The sequence below is a fragment of the Oncorhynchus masou genome, chromosome 18 (genome assembly GCF_036934945.1).
Source record: "Oncorhynchus masou masou isolate Uvic2021 chromosome 18, UVic_Omas_1.1, whole genome shotgun sequence".
In the NCBI taxonomy this organism is placed as follows: domain Eukaryota; kingdom Metazoa; phylum Chordata; class Actinopteri; order Salmoniformes; family Salmonidae; genus Oncorhynchus; species Oncorhynchus masou.
This window is the reverse complement of record NC_088229.1, coordinates 32,726,711-32,741,038: the sequence shown is the minus strand read 5'-3', so window position 1 is coordinate 32,741,038 and position 14,328 is coordinate 32,726,711. Positions and strand designations below refer to the sequence as shown.

General features: G+C 43.1%; 1 protein-coding gene across 1 annotated transcript in view; it reads left to right on the top strand.

Annotated features, from left to right (window-relative positions):
- Positions 1-12,001: 12,001 nt before the first annotated feature.
- Positions 12,002-14,328, top strand: part of LOC135504436 (neurotensin receptor type 1-like) — a 50,528-nt gene continuing 48,201 nt past the window's right edge. The window contains exon 1 of the mRNA XM_064923040.1: positions 12,002-12,849. Coding sequence (XP_064779112.1) covers positions 12,157-12,849 — 693 coding nt within the window. The 5' untranslated portion in view covers positions 12,002-12,156. The remainder of the gene's footprint in view (positions 12,850-14,328) is intronic.

The following is a 14,328-nucleotide window of genomic DNA, read 5'->3' as shown; positions in this document are numbered from 1 at the left end:
CATCCGCCTCTGTGTGGTAACACCCATGTCATCGGCGCCCAGGGAACAGTTTCTGTTTGGGGTTAACTGCCTTGCTCAAGGGTGGAACGGAAGAATTCTCCACCTTGCAGGCTTAAACCAGCGACCTTTTCAGTTACTGGCCCAACGTTCTTAACTGCTAGACTACCTGCCTCTGTATCTTGAAAAGAGAGAGAGAGTGAGAGAGCTAGCCACAGTGCATTCTGAAAGTATTTGGACACCTTCCCCTTTTCTACATTTTGTTACGTTAGTCTTATTCTAAAATGGATTCAATAAATACAAATCCTCATCAATATACATACAATACCCCATAATGACAAAATATAAAAAAGTTTCTAAATGTTGGCAAATTGATAATAAAAAAAAACTGAATACATAAGTATTCAGACCCACACACCTGTCTTTGTAAGGTCCCACAGTTGACAATGCATGTCAGAGCAAAAACCAAGCCATGAGGTCGAAGGAATTGTCTGTAGAGCTCCGGGACAGGATTGTGTCGAGGCACAGATCTGGAAAAGGTTACCAAATAATGTCTGAAAGATTCTAAAAGATTCTCTGACCATGAGAAACAAGATTCTCTGGTCTGATGAAACCAAGATTGAACTCCTTGGCCTGAATGCCAAGCGTCACGTCTGGGAGAAACCTGGCACCATCCCTACGGTGAAGCGTGGTTATGGCATCATGCTGTGGAGCGGTTTTTCAGCGGCAGGGACTGGGAGATGAACAGAGCAAAGTACATTAATGAAAACCTGATCCAGAGCACTCTGGACCTCAGACTGGGACGAAGCTTATAGCGTCATACCCAAGAGGAATCGAGGCTGTAATCGCTTCCAAATTTGTTTCAAAAACATACTGAGTAAAGGGTCTGAATAGTTATGTAAATGTGATATGAGTTTATTATTTTTAATACATTTTCCAAAAAATCTAGCTGTTTTTGCTATGTCATTATGGGGTATTGTGTGTAAATTGAAGAGGGGGAGAATGAATAAGGCTGGAACATAACAAAACGTGGAAAAGTCAAAGGGTCTGAATTCTTTCCGTATGCACTGTATATTTGATTGTATTTTTTAAACTTTCATTTTCAATTAGCTAGCAAATGCAGCTAGCTAGTTTAGCCTACTCAAACACGCTGCTCAACCAAATAGGGATGCTACAGTATGTTAGCTAGCTGGCTAAGTCTATCCAACACTGGAACTCTTCCATGTCAAGGTAAGATTTTGGTTTAATTAATTTATCGCCACCGCTGTAACTGCTAAACTGCTGTCTGACTGTACTCCATGATTGTAGCGGGTTTACTAATGCCTTAGTTCTAGTAGCTATGTTGACTATGAGGTGACAACAATGTGCAGCGGTTCGCAGTCATGATATGAACGTTTGGCTCTGAAAGTTTTTTTTGCCTGGCCACAGACAGCTGATGTGTTGTGCACTGAAGTCTATAAGCAAAGGGAAAATGTGAGTGGAGGAGAGCGAGTAGATAGTCGTGAGAAGGAATTATATGCACAAGTAAATTGATCATGCTGTCTTTATATGGCTTCTATGAAAGTGAATTGTGTTTGCGAGTGATTAGGGGTGTATTCTTTCCACCAATTCTGTTGAAAAAAAAATTGTTTCTTAAACGGAAGCAAACTGAACACACATACCTGAATTTGTCCAATAGAAACTCTAATTTGCAACTGTTGGACTACTGATTACACCCTAGATCAGCTAGATGCAAGCAAAAGTGTGCAAGGCGGTATTGAATGTGTCACTGTCTGTCACCTTGATTACTCAAACATTTTCCCGACCTGAGCACCTACGTTGTAAACTTTCACACATAGGCTAGGTTGTAGTAAAGAGAATATTCTGCTATCATGTAGTAGTCTAAACCTATTGATGTTACATTGAGTTGGGTGAATGGAATATGAATGAGTCATCCAATATGCTGTAATAGAAATAAGGCCATGATATTTAAATAAATCCTCCTCCCACATTTTAAACGTCACTGACTGCCACTGCCCATAACATGATGCAGCCACCACCATGCTTGAAAATATGAAGAGTAGTACTCAGTGATGTGCTGTGTTTGATTTGCCTCAAACAATACTCTTTGTATTCAGGACATAATGTTAATTTCTTACAGTTTTAATTTAGTGCCTTATTGCAAACAGGATGCATGTTTTGGATTATCTTTATTCTGTACAGGTTTCCTTCTTTTACCTCTGTCATGTAGGTTAGTATTGTGGAGTAACTACAATGTTGTTGATCCCTCAGTTTTCTCCTATCACAGCCATTAAAGTCACCATTGGTTAAATCGGTTTCCTTCCTCTCCGGCAACTGAGTTAGGAAGGAGGACTATATCTTTGTACCATACACCATCCAAAGTGTCACGACTTTCGCCGAAGTCGGTCTCTCTCCTTGTTCGAGCGGCGCTCTGCCTCACCGGCCTTCGAACCATCGCCGATCCACTTTTCATTTCCATTTATTTTGTCTTTGTTTTACACACTGGTTTCAATTCCCCAATTACATGTTCATTATTTAACCCTCTGTTTTCCCCATGGTTTTTGTGCGTGATTGTTTTATGTATGTTCGGTCCGTTATCGTGTGTGCTCGCTATTATTGTTATTGGAATATTTGAGTAAAGTTACTTGTGTTACTCATCTCTGCTGTCCTGCGCCTGACTCCTCTGCACCAGCTACACCCAGACCATTACACAAAGTGTAATTAATAAATGCACCATGCTCAAAGATATAATCAATGTCTGCTTTTTTTACCCATCTACCAATGGGTGCCCTTCTTTGCAAGGTACTGAGAGACTGAGAGACCTTATAGATAATTGTATGTGTGGTGTACAGAGAGGAGGTAGTCATTAAATCATTATTTTAAACACTATTATTGCACATAGAGTGAGTTCTTGCAACTTATTATGTGACTTGATGAGCAAATTTTGGCTTGCCATAACAAAGTGGTTGAATACTTCAACTCATTTTTATTTCACTTGTAAACTTTTGCGAAAACACAATTCCACTTTTATATTATGGGGTATTGTGTGTAGGCTAGTGACATAAAATCTCAATTTCATACATTTTAAATTTAGGCTGTAACACAACAAAACGTGAAAAAAGTCAAGGGGTGTGAATACTTTCTGAAGGCACTGTATGTAAGGGTGGGTGAGTCAGTGCAAAAAGTTTCTTCAGAGCAGGTGTGAAGAGTCATTGAAAATACTCTCTAATGGGCAGGTGACTGTCTGTGGTCTATTGAACAATCAGATGTTCTGGGTAGGGCTGCAGTGGAGGTAGAGAATTGCTCCGGTTTTTGTTCTGACTGCGCTTTTTCTGCCCATAAGCTTGCTTGGCCCTAATAAAGTCCTCAAACTCAGGGGAGCGCCAGTGTGGGGAGGTTATAAAAAATGCATCAGGGTCCTCTGGGTCATAACACCATGCCTTCAGTTGCCCCCGCAAATCACTGCTTCTCCTCAGCAGAGAGTTCTTTTGACCAACTGGCCAGAGCTTGTGAAATTAATCAACAAACTTGATTATCAAAGCTGAAATAGCACACTCTAAAATCTGGGGAATAAGTGTCAACTTTGTACTTGTACAGTTTTTAAATGTATGGATTGGTTTACATTTATAAACATACCTGTCTCTGGTGAAGCTGCCTTCGTTTCTTTGCTGTCTGAGGTTTCTGACGACATATGCCTCTGTCTTTCAGTCCAATACCAATTTGCAGCTGCATTTGAGGAGTCAGTGTAGTTTATTAGCCATGGCTATATGCATCAAAATCCTTGTGAAAATTGTAAGACGTAGAACTGTTATAGTCAGTCCATGTCTTTATTGGACTACTCCCCTTCATAACCTGCCATGCTCCGCTCTCCATCTGTGTATCGTAATCTCAGTTGACTGACCAGCAGACCCAGTACACAGGTGTTGTGTGGACTCTTCTTCCTGAAACATGAAATTCAGTTCATGCATGATATTCGCACCACTCTTTCATGTAACAATGCTAAGATAACCATCATACTATAACATACCCTGATGGCTTTTTTTTTAAAACACACATATATATATGTACTGTATATAGTACCAGTCAAAGGTTTGGCCACACCTACTCATTCTGTCACGCCTGCCCCTCGCTCTCCCTCCCTGGCACTCGAGGGCGCCAGGCTGCCCAGCAATACGCACTCCTAATACCATCATTATTACGTACCTGTTTCTCTCGTCACGCACATCAGCGATTCATTGGACTCACCTGGAATCAATCACCTGCTTTCATTTCCTCCCCCATATCTGTCTGTTCCCGAGGTTGTTCCCCGCTTCAACATAATTGTTGTTTGTCATTGTGTTACCCGGTTCTAACGCTGTTCTTGTCCTGTTCCTTGTCTGTGCAATATTAAATGTTCACTCTCCGTACCTGCTTCTCTACTCCAGCGTCGGTTCTTACACATTCCAAATATGTCATCAAGGCTCATCAACACTTTTTTGGTTACTACAGGATTTCATGTGTTATTTCATAGTTTTGATGTCTTCACTATTATGCTACAATGCAGAAAATAGTAAAAAATAAAGAAAAACCCTTGAATGAGTAGGTGTGTCCAAACTTTTGACTAGTAGTGTAGATATGCAATCAAGACATGCTACATTTTCACTTTGACTTGTAATCCTAATTCTGTCTGTCTTGTTCTGCTTCTCCTTACAACAAAAATGCATTATTAGCCATTATCATTTTCCTTTCCAAATGTCATTTGTCAGCTTCCCTTCATTTTTTAATGGAAAAGATAGCAGAGTACATATGTTTTAATATCATCAACAACACCTTTCTCAGATATTGAAATGGATGGCACTTCTGATTTTTAATCTTTTTCTGTTATTCGAGTGTCACTGTTGACAAATGCATGGAATTTCTTAAATGTCTCCTGAGATCTCACCTGTGGGATAATGCTAATATTTCAACCCCCCTTTTGCAAGTAAACGGATCGTGCCTCCATCTGGCGACCATTTAGGTAACAGAGTTCTCAGCTGAGGTACCAAATTTCATTCAGGAACATGAAGTATTGAATGAGAAAAGAGGTGGGTGAAAAACTCACTTTAGCAAGCATTGGCCAATCAAAACCTAATATAGATGTGACTAACCATACAATTATTACATCTAGGCTAATTAGATCAAGATCTGTCTTTCTCATCCACAAAAGCATTGAGCCATGAATAGCTGTTAAGCAGGGCTCTTCTGGCTCTGAAGAGAGGCTATATTGTAGATAAGTACACTGGTAAATATTAATATAGGTGGTTGTGACAGACTGGGACTGGAGCCTGCAGACAGAGCAGAGCAGCCCTCCAGCGTAGCCAGGCCCTTTGATTAGCCTGGCCTGAGGACAGCGAGTGAGTCAAGAAAGACCCCCATCTCCCTCAGCAGACAAATGTCAGTTTACAGGGGTATAAGATAAGAATCCCTCATTGACAGATAGCGAGAACTTCTCAGTTTGACAAATGTGTCAATGTTAAAATTACGCCAAGCATCCATCCAGCTGAGAGCCAGCACACAATGAATGCTACAGTGTTGAATCCACACAATATAGCTCACTGCGCACTGAAGCAGATAAACAAGGATGGATTCTGAGAATTATCTTTTTTAAATGTTGTATTAAAAACAACTTGTGGAGATGTGTCTGAGGTGAACTGTGTGCAACGTCAGACTTGCCTGCCTCAGTGGGCCCTAAAGCAGCAGATACGACATCCCATTGCCTTTCAGAGGCTTAGCGACATTCTTTTCTTTTCTTTGAGTTTGGGTCATCATCACCTGGCGACTCACTATGTGCAATCTACCGTTTACGGTTTCCAGCTGTGAAAGAGTTTTTCTTTTAACCTCTGCACACTGTGGGGAGAGTGTGTGTGTTATGCACCTGTAACAACATGTGTGGAACATACCAGCGCCGACTTCTTCCCACCTATGTCATCATCAATTTTGCAACAAGATCTCATGGTTTTACCAATTTGAATTTAGATTCTGACTTTTATCCACGTTTCTCGAAGGGATACATTTTTAAGTTGCTCCAAATGGCAAATTTGTACGTTTTTTTTCCACACCCTGGGTTGCTCCTCCTGCTCCGCCGCATCGTTCAGAATGGCTGAGAGAGAGAGAGAGAGAGAGAGAGAGAGAGAGAGACACTTTTGGTCTTTCTTTAATGAAACATTCTCATTTCATCAAAGCCCCCCCCCTTAAAATAAAACACAAATGTATCCTGTAGAGAGAGCTACAATCTACACACAACCCACTGGGCACACACTGCTTGAATCAACGTTGTTTACATGTCATTTCAATTAAATTATGTTGAACCGACGTGGAATATCAAAGAAAATTGTATTCGTCAATACATCGAATACAACAGGTGTAAGTAGACCTTACCTTGAAATGCTTACTTACGAGGCCCTAACCAACAATGCAGTTGAAACAAATATGGATAAGAATAAGAAATAAGAGTAGCAGTAAAATAGCAATAGCGAGACTACATACAGGGGGGTACAGATACAGAGTCAATGTGCGGGAGCATAGGTTAGTTGAGGTAGAGTTATTAAAGTGACTATGCGGTAGCAGCGGTGTAAAAGAGGGGGAGGAGGTATGCAAATAGTCTGGATAACCATTTGATTAGATGTTCGGGAGTCTTATGGCTTGGGGGTAGAAGCTGTTTTGAAGCCTCTTGGACCTAGACTTGGTGCTCCGGTACCGCTTGCCGTGTGGTAAGAGAGAACAGTCTATGACTAGGGTGGCTGGAGTCTGACAATTTTTAGGGCCTTCCTCTGACACCGCCTGGTATAGAGGTCCTGGATGGCAGGAAGCTAGGCCCCAATGATGTACTGGGCCTTTCGCACTACCCTCTGTAGTGCCTTGCGGTCGGAGGCCAAGCAGTTGCCATACCAGGCAGTGATGCAACCAGTCAAATGCTCTCAATGGTGCAGCGGTAGAATCTTATGAGGACCCATGCCAAATCTTTTCAGTCTCCTGAGGGGGAATATATTTTGTCGTGCCCGCTTCATGATTGTCTTGGTGTGCTTGGATCATGTTAGTTTGTTGGTGATGTGGACACCAAGAAACTTGGAGTTCTCAACCTGCTCCACTGCAGCCCTGTCGATGAGAATGGGGGCGTGTTCGGTCCTCTTTCTCCTGTAGTCCACAATCATCTCCTTTGTCTTGATCACGTTGAGGGAGAGGTTGTTGTCCAGGTCTTTGACCTCCTCCCTACAGGCTGTCTCGTCATTGTCGGTGATAAGGCCTACCACTGTTGTGTCATTTCCAAACTTAATGATGCTGTTGGAGTCGTGCCTGGCTGTGTAGTCATGAGTGAACAGGGAGTACAGGAGGTGACTGAGCACGCACCCCTGAGGGGCCCCTGTGTTGAGGATCAGCATGGTGGATGTGTTGTTACCTACCCTTAACACCATGACCAGCCTTTCAAAGCACTTCATGGCTACAGACATGAGTGCTACGGGTCGGTAATCATTTAGGCAGGTTACCTTAGTGTTCTTGGGCACAGGCATTATGGTGGTCTGCTTAAAACATGTTGGTATTACAGACTCGGACAGGTAGAGGTTGAAAATGTCAGTGAACACACTTGCCAGTTGGTCAAACTAAATACAATTAACAATGGTGTGTGTAGTCAGTAATCAACAGTGTAAGTGAGTGGTTGCGTGCATAGATGTGATAGTGAGGGGTGTTGAAAGGTGTCAAAGCAAACAAACAAAACGGCAACAAAAATGTCACAACCAAACTCTAACAGTGTGTCTGCATGGAGAGAGTCTCAATGAATGGGGGAGAGGTGTATTTATCCCAGGACACACCCGATCCCAGGTGTGTCCCATTTCGCTAACAACCCTCCCGGCTCCGCCCACTGGTCGAACAGGCTGTCGAACAAGGCTTGAATACGGACAGATGTTCCTCCCAAGTATCTACATCGTCCAGATCATCAACAGTGCACCCGGCCAGACTGGAGACAACCCTGTTCATTAGTCGCTGAAAAGTGTCAGGTGCATTACAAAGGCCGAAACTCAGAACCGAATATGAGTACAGACCAGAGATTTCACGTGCCCTACTCGTCAGTGGCATCTGCCAAATTTTCTTACTAACTTAGCTTCTCCGACTTGATCAACGCAGTCCTCCATCCGATGAAGAGGAAATTAATCTGTTTTAGTGACACTGTTTACCTTACCTTAGTCTGTACAAAATCTGTTTGTCCCATCCGGTTTACTGACCAAGATACAGTGAGAAGCCCAACTGGAGAAAGAAGGTTTGGCTATCTCACTCTCCAGCATGTACCTGACCTCAGCATCCAGACAAAGCAGTTTCTCTGAAGAAACTCTATAGAACCACTGACGAATGGGCTCAGCATCCCCAACGTCAATATCGTGTTGTATTAAGTTTGTACGTGTAGGTGTATCAGAAAACAAACCTTGAAATCAAACCAACCATCTCTTCCCTCCCATCAACATGTAGGTGAGCGCGAAGGCTGTCTAAAACATCCAGTGTCTCTGAATTGTTCAATCCAAAGGTACTTTGTTTTCATCTTTTGTTACAGCTTTTGAGTTGTAATGTTTGGTAGGCCCAGTGTTAGTTGCCTTTGTTTGTTTGGTAAACTTGCCATTGTGGTGGATAGCTTGTTCTGTGCTGCGTTGGAGAGAGTACATTGGTTAGTTTCCAGGCCCCTGCCCAGGCTGGAAGCTCTTTCTCTACTCGCTGTTGGGACATTGGTCTGAGGTGAATACAATCGTCTGTGTACCTCAGTGGGAGATTTGGGTAGGGTACTGACACTTGCTACCTGGAGCTATAGCTTTTCTTTTTCCCCTGTTAGGCTTAGCGACGTGTTTCATTTTGGAATACGTTGGACATGGTAATTTTGTTTGTTATTTTTGTGTGGTGTCTGTGGACTGAACAATTGTCTCGGGGGCACATCCATGGCTTTGGGGAATCTGCCAGCGTGCTGGGTGTTTTTTTCCTTGCCAGCGGGCTACAGTGCGTAATTACCCACCGCAAGTCCGCACAAAGACTTGGGCTCCGCCCACTGACATCCTATTAAGGAAAATAAGAGCAAAGAGAAAGCAACATATATTTTGTTACCTTTATTTAACTGGGCAAGTCAGTTAAGAACAAATTCTTATTTTCAATGACGGCCTAGGAACAGTGGGTTAACTGCCTGTTCAGGGGTAGAATGACTGATTTGTACCTTGTCAGCTCAGGGATTTGAACTTGCAATCTTTCGGTTACTAGTCCAACAATCTAAACACTAGGCTACCCTGCCGCCCCAGATATTGGCAGACAGAGTGGGAGGGTCGTCACAGCGTGATCACACAGTCTTCTGCAACAGCTTGTGCTCTCAAGCATGTTTCAGTGTTCTTTGCCTCGAAGCGAGCATAGAAGTAGTTTAGCTCGTCTGGTAGTCTTGTGTCACTGGACAGCTCTCGGCTGTGCTTCCTTTTGTAGTCTGTAATGGTTTGCAAGCCCTGCCACATCCGACGAACGTCAAAGCCGGTGTAGTATGATTCGATCTTAGTCCTGTATTGATGCTTTGCCTGTTTGATGGTTTGTCGGGGAGCATAGTGGGATTTCTTATAAGTGTCTGGGTTAGAGTCCTGCTCCTTGAAAATCGCAGCTCTAGCCTTTAGCTCAGTGCGGATGTTGCCTGTAACCACAACCAGAAGCCATGGATTTGTATGTACGGTCACTGTGGGGGGGGGGGACTAATCGATGCCATTAGAGGAATCCCAGAACATATTCCAGTCTGTGCTAAGCATCAGCTTCATCTGAACACTTTTTTATTGATCTAGTCACTGGTCCATCCTGCTTTAATTTTTGCTTGTAAGTAGGAATCAGGAGGATAGAATTATGGTCAGATTTGCCAAATGGAGGGCGAGGGAGAGCTTTCTACACATCTGGGTGTTGTCACGCTTTGGTCTTAGTATTTTGTGTTTTAGATAATTAGTTGGTCAGGCCAGGGCGAGACATGGGTTTATGTTATTGTGTTGTTGTATTGGGGTTTTTGTAGGCATTGGGATTGTGGTTGATTAGGGGTGTGTTTAGTTTAGGTTTGGCTGCCTGAGGCGGTTCTCAATCAGAGTCAGGTGATTCTTGTTGTCTCTGATGGGGAACCGTATTTAGGTAGCCTGGGTTTCACTGTGTATTTCGTGGGTGATTGTTCCTGTCTCTGTGTAGTTTCACCAGATAGGCTGTAATTAGGTTTCACGTTCCGTTTTGTATTTTGTAATCGTCATTTGATTCATTCATTAAAAAACATGAGTAACCACCACGCTGTATTTCGGTCCAACTTTCGTGCGACAAACGAAGAATGCCGTTACAGGTGTGGAGTAAATGTGGTTTAGAATTATTTTCCCTCTGGTTGCACATTTAACACGCTGATAGAAATTAGGTAAAACTGATTTAAGTTTCCCTGCATTAAAGTCTCGATCCACTAGGAGCATCACCTCTGGATGAGCGTTTTCCTGTTTGCTTTTGGCGGAATACAGCTCATTCAATTCTGTCTTAGTGCCAGCCTCCGTCTGTGGTGTTATGTAAAACAGCTACGAAAAATACAGAAACTCTCTAGGTAGATAGTGTGGTCTACAGCTTATCATGAGATACTCTACCTCAGGCGAGCAATAGCTTGAGACTTCCTTTGATATTGTGCACCAGCTGTTAGTTACAAAAATACATAGGCCGTCCCTTGTCTTACCAGACGCCGCTGTTCTATCCTGCCGATACAGCGTAAAACCAGCCAGCTGTATGTTGATAGTGTCGTCGCTCAGCCACGATGCTGTGAAGCATAAGATATTACAGTTTTGAATGTCCCATTGGTAGTTTAATCTTCCGCGAAGGTAATCTATTTTATTCTCCAAAGCTTGCACGTTTGATAGCAGAATGGAAGGGAGGTTTATTCGATCGCCTACAAATTCCCAGAAGGTAGCCCGCCCTCTGGCCCCTTTTTCTCCACCTCCTCTTCATGCAAATCACAGGGATCTGGGCCTGTTCCCGAGAAAGCAGTATATCGTTCGCGTCGGGCTCGTCAGACTTGTTAAAGGAAAACAAGGATTCTGCCAGTCCGTGGGGAGTAATCGTAGTCCTGATGTCCAGAAGTTGTTTTCGGTCATAAGAGACAGTAGCGGCAACATTATGTACCAAATAAGTAAAGAAATACGTTGCAAATAAATGAACAGAAAACACAATTGGTTAGGGACACGTAAAACGTCAGCCTTCTTCTCCGGCGCCATTGTTACCATAGACACTAAATTGACATCTGTCCCCAGTGGAAAGCTTCTAAGGATGTGGTAGCTTAAATCTTCTCCATGGGGCACTGTGTAGAAAGATGTAGGAGGAGAGGGAGTCGGCACCTTCTCCAACACAAAATCCATTCAAAAAGATTTAGGTGCTTCTATATCCCATTAGCAATAAGGCTGTACAAAGAGCCCTCTATAAACTAATGCATGCAATCATTGTCTGCTTAGTTGATTACATTTTTGTTTACATTTTCTTTTTTTGCTGCTGTATATTTCACATTGATTAGGCATTATCCTCTGCTCTGCTGCTCGCCATACAGATGTGAGTTACAGTAACCATTCATCATGAATCTTTCTCTTGGGTGCGCACACACACACACACACACACACACAGTCTGGCTGTCTCTGATACAAAGAGTAGTTAAGCACACCCAAGCACTCTAGTTTTCTAAAACTATTACATATCAAAATCCAGAGATCACTTGTCATTTTCATTCAGTCATTTCAATGTCAATTTTTTTCCCCAAAATGTATTAGTCCAATAGCCAATGATATTTCAGTCAACATTTATAGACATAAAGCCATTAATGGAAAGAATCCTTTAATAATGATCAAGTCTACTTTAGGTATTCAAGGTGAAATATCAATGCATATATCAACAAAAACATTTTTTTTACTGAATGCCACTGCGTCATCGTACAAGGTTTCGAGTCAAAGCACGCCTCCTCCTGTGCCAGATATAAAATCATCACAACTTGCCTCCAGGGCTCTAATCCGTACTCTCGTTTTGCTGCTTTTACGCGCAAACTCACTTCCCTCACTAACGCTACATGTGTTTTCTCAACAGGATTTTTATATTTTGCAGTCTTTAACAAGTGATTCTAAGTGTCAATTATTTACATTACACAATATGGAGGGTAATTTTACACTGACAGGGCGCGACTTTCTAGATTTACGCGCGTTGGCTCAGAAACTTCTGACTCAGGGAAACAACTACTCTCTGCGTCTGGTGAACTACTCTCTGTTTGACAACGGATCGGGGTTCTATGAGGAGGACTCATTGGACGTGAACACTAACATCTACTCGAAAGTCCTGGTCACTGTGATCTATATCGCGCTCTTTGCGGTCGGTTGCTTAGGAAACTCCGTTACGCTGTACACCCTGCTGACCAAGAAGTCACTACAAAATCTCCAAAGCACTGTCCACTACCACCTAGCGAGTCTCGCCGTCTCCGACCTGCTCATACTTGTCCTTAGTATGCCCGTTGAACTCTATAACTTCATCTGGGTCCATCACCCTTGGGCGTTCGGAGGAGTCGTTTGTAAAGGTTACTATTTCATTCGGGATGCTTGCTCTTATGCCACAGCATTCAATATCGCCAGCCTCAGCGTGGAGCGTTATATGGCAATTTGCCATCCTTTCAAGGCGAAGAGCATCATGTCGCGCAGCCGCACCAAGAAGCTGATCAGCGGGATGTGGGTGGCTTCGTTCCTCCTGGCCTCTCCGATGCTCTTCACCATGGGCCAGAAGTACCATGGGCCCCAAAGGGAGAAGATATGCACCACAATCGTGTCACCTGTCTTATTGAAGATAGTGATTCAGGTGAGTTTGAAACGCCTCCTTATTTCACAACAATCAGTTGAGTAGTGCACAGGAGGTTGGCCCGTACCTCAATTGGGGAGGACAGGCTTGTGGTAATGGCTGGAGCAGAATGAGTGGAAAGGTATAAAATACATCAAAGACATGTAAACCATGTGTTTGATGCCATTCCATTTACTCCGTTCCAGCCATTATAATGAGCCATCCTCCCCTCAGCAGCCTCCACTGGAAGTAATGGTATGTCATGCACCTATTTAGTCACTGCACAGCACACACACACACACAGAGAGAGAGAGGGAGAAATGGTGCAGGAGAGTAGGATGAGAGAGATACAGAAACAGAGATGAATACCCAATAATCAGAACATTTTCATTAATTTCCCCACTCATGAGAGACAACCCGGTGGTATATTTTGGAGATGCAATACGTAATACTGTTGAGGGGTCCTTGGATGGAAGTGGTCTGGTTGTCATGGTGATGGGCTGCTGCAGTTGTTTGTGGAAGTGTGTGACCGGTGATATTGTGGCATCAAGTAGCCTAGTGACTAAAAAAAGCGGGCCAGCAACTCGAGGGTTGCTGGTTAGAATCCTAGCTCAGAAGATTTATTGCAGAGGGTTGCTGGCATTATCCTAAATTATATCACCTGCTGTTGTGCATCTAAACTAGGCACTTAACCACCTATAATTGCTGCACTGTGATTGCTTCCCACCACTTGGCATATGTGTGTGTCTCAGGGGGTTGGGTTGTGCATAAAGATATGTTTCCGATCCCTGTACATTAATGCACTATAAAGTACATATAATCTTGTCCCTCCTTGCAATGTCCCCACAACCCCTACTTCCATCCTCACATATCATTGTCATATACAAAAACTGAGAGAACAGCAAGCAAATACAGGAAATCCTGTCTTCTAAGGGTGCTGTTGTTGCGCAACATATTTCTTCAGAATGAGTGGTATAGCAAGGTCGAGCTCGGAGCTTGATGGAATGGCACCATAAATTGTATGAATTTTGCGCTTCCACAGAACTGACCATAATCTCCAAACTCATAAGAATTGCAATGCCAGAGCTGTCAGTTTTTTCTTTCCATTTCTCTTTTCCCTACATGACCATTTCTTACATCATGTAATTTCACTTCTTCTCCTCCTCCTACGCATAGGGATGTCATTACACATGCTGCAGGAACACACGCTCTCCTCCGCAACAAACCATGTGTAGCCTAGGATACCTGGAGGGCAGCCACAAATGTCTTCGCTTATTTTATTTTGTTGGGCATAAATACTGACATTGTCAAGCATCAGTACACAGGAGGCAGTTTATCAACCTAAGGAATGGTGATAAAGGGGGGGTCACCACTACTACACTAGTTGTGTGTGCATGTGTCAGAGATGTATTAGTGACTCCCATTTCAGAAGCAACTGTACTAATAAGTCTGTTGACCTTTCAGTTTAGCTTCCTGCTGTTTGGTAGTGCAGGGCCCTAT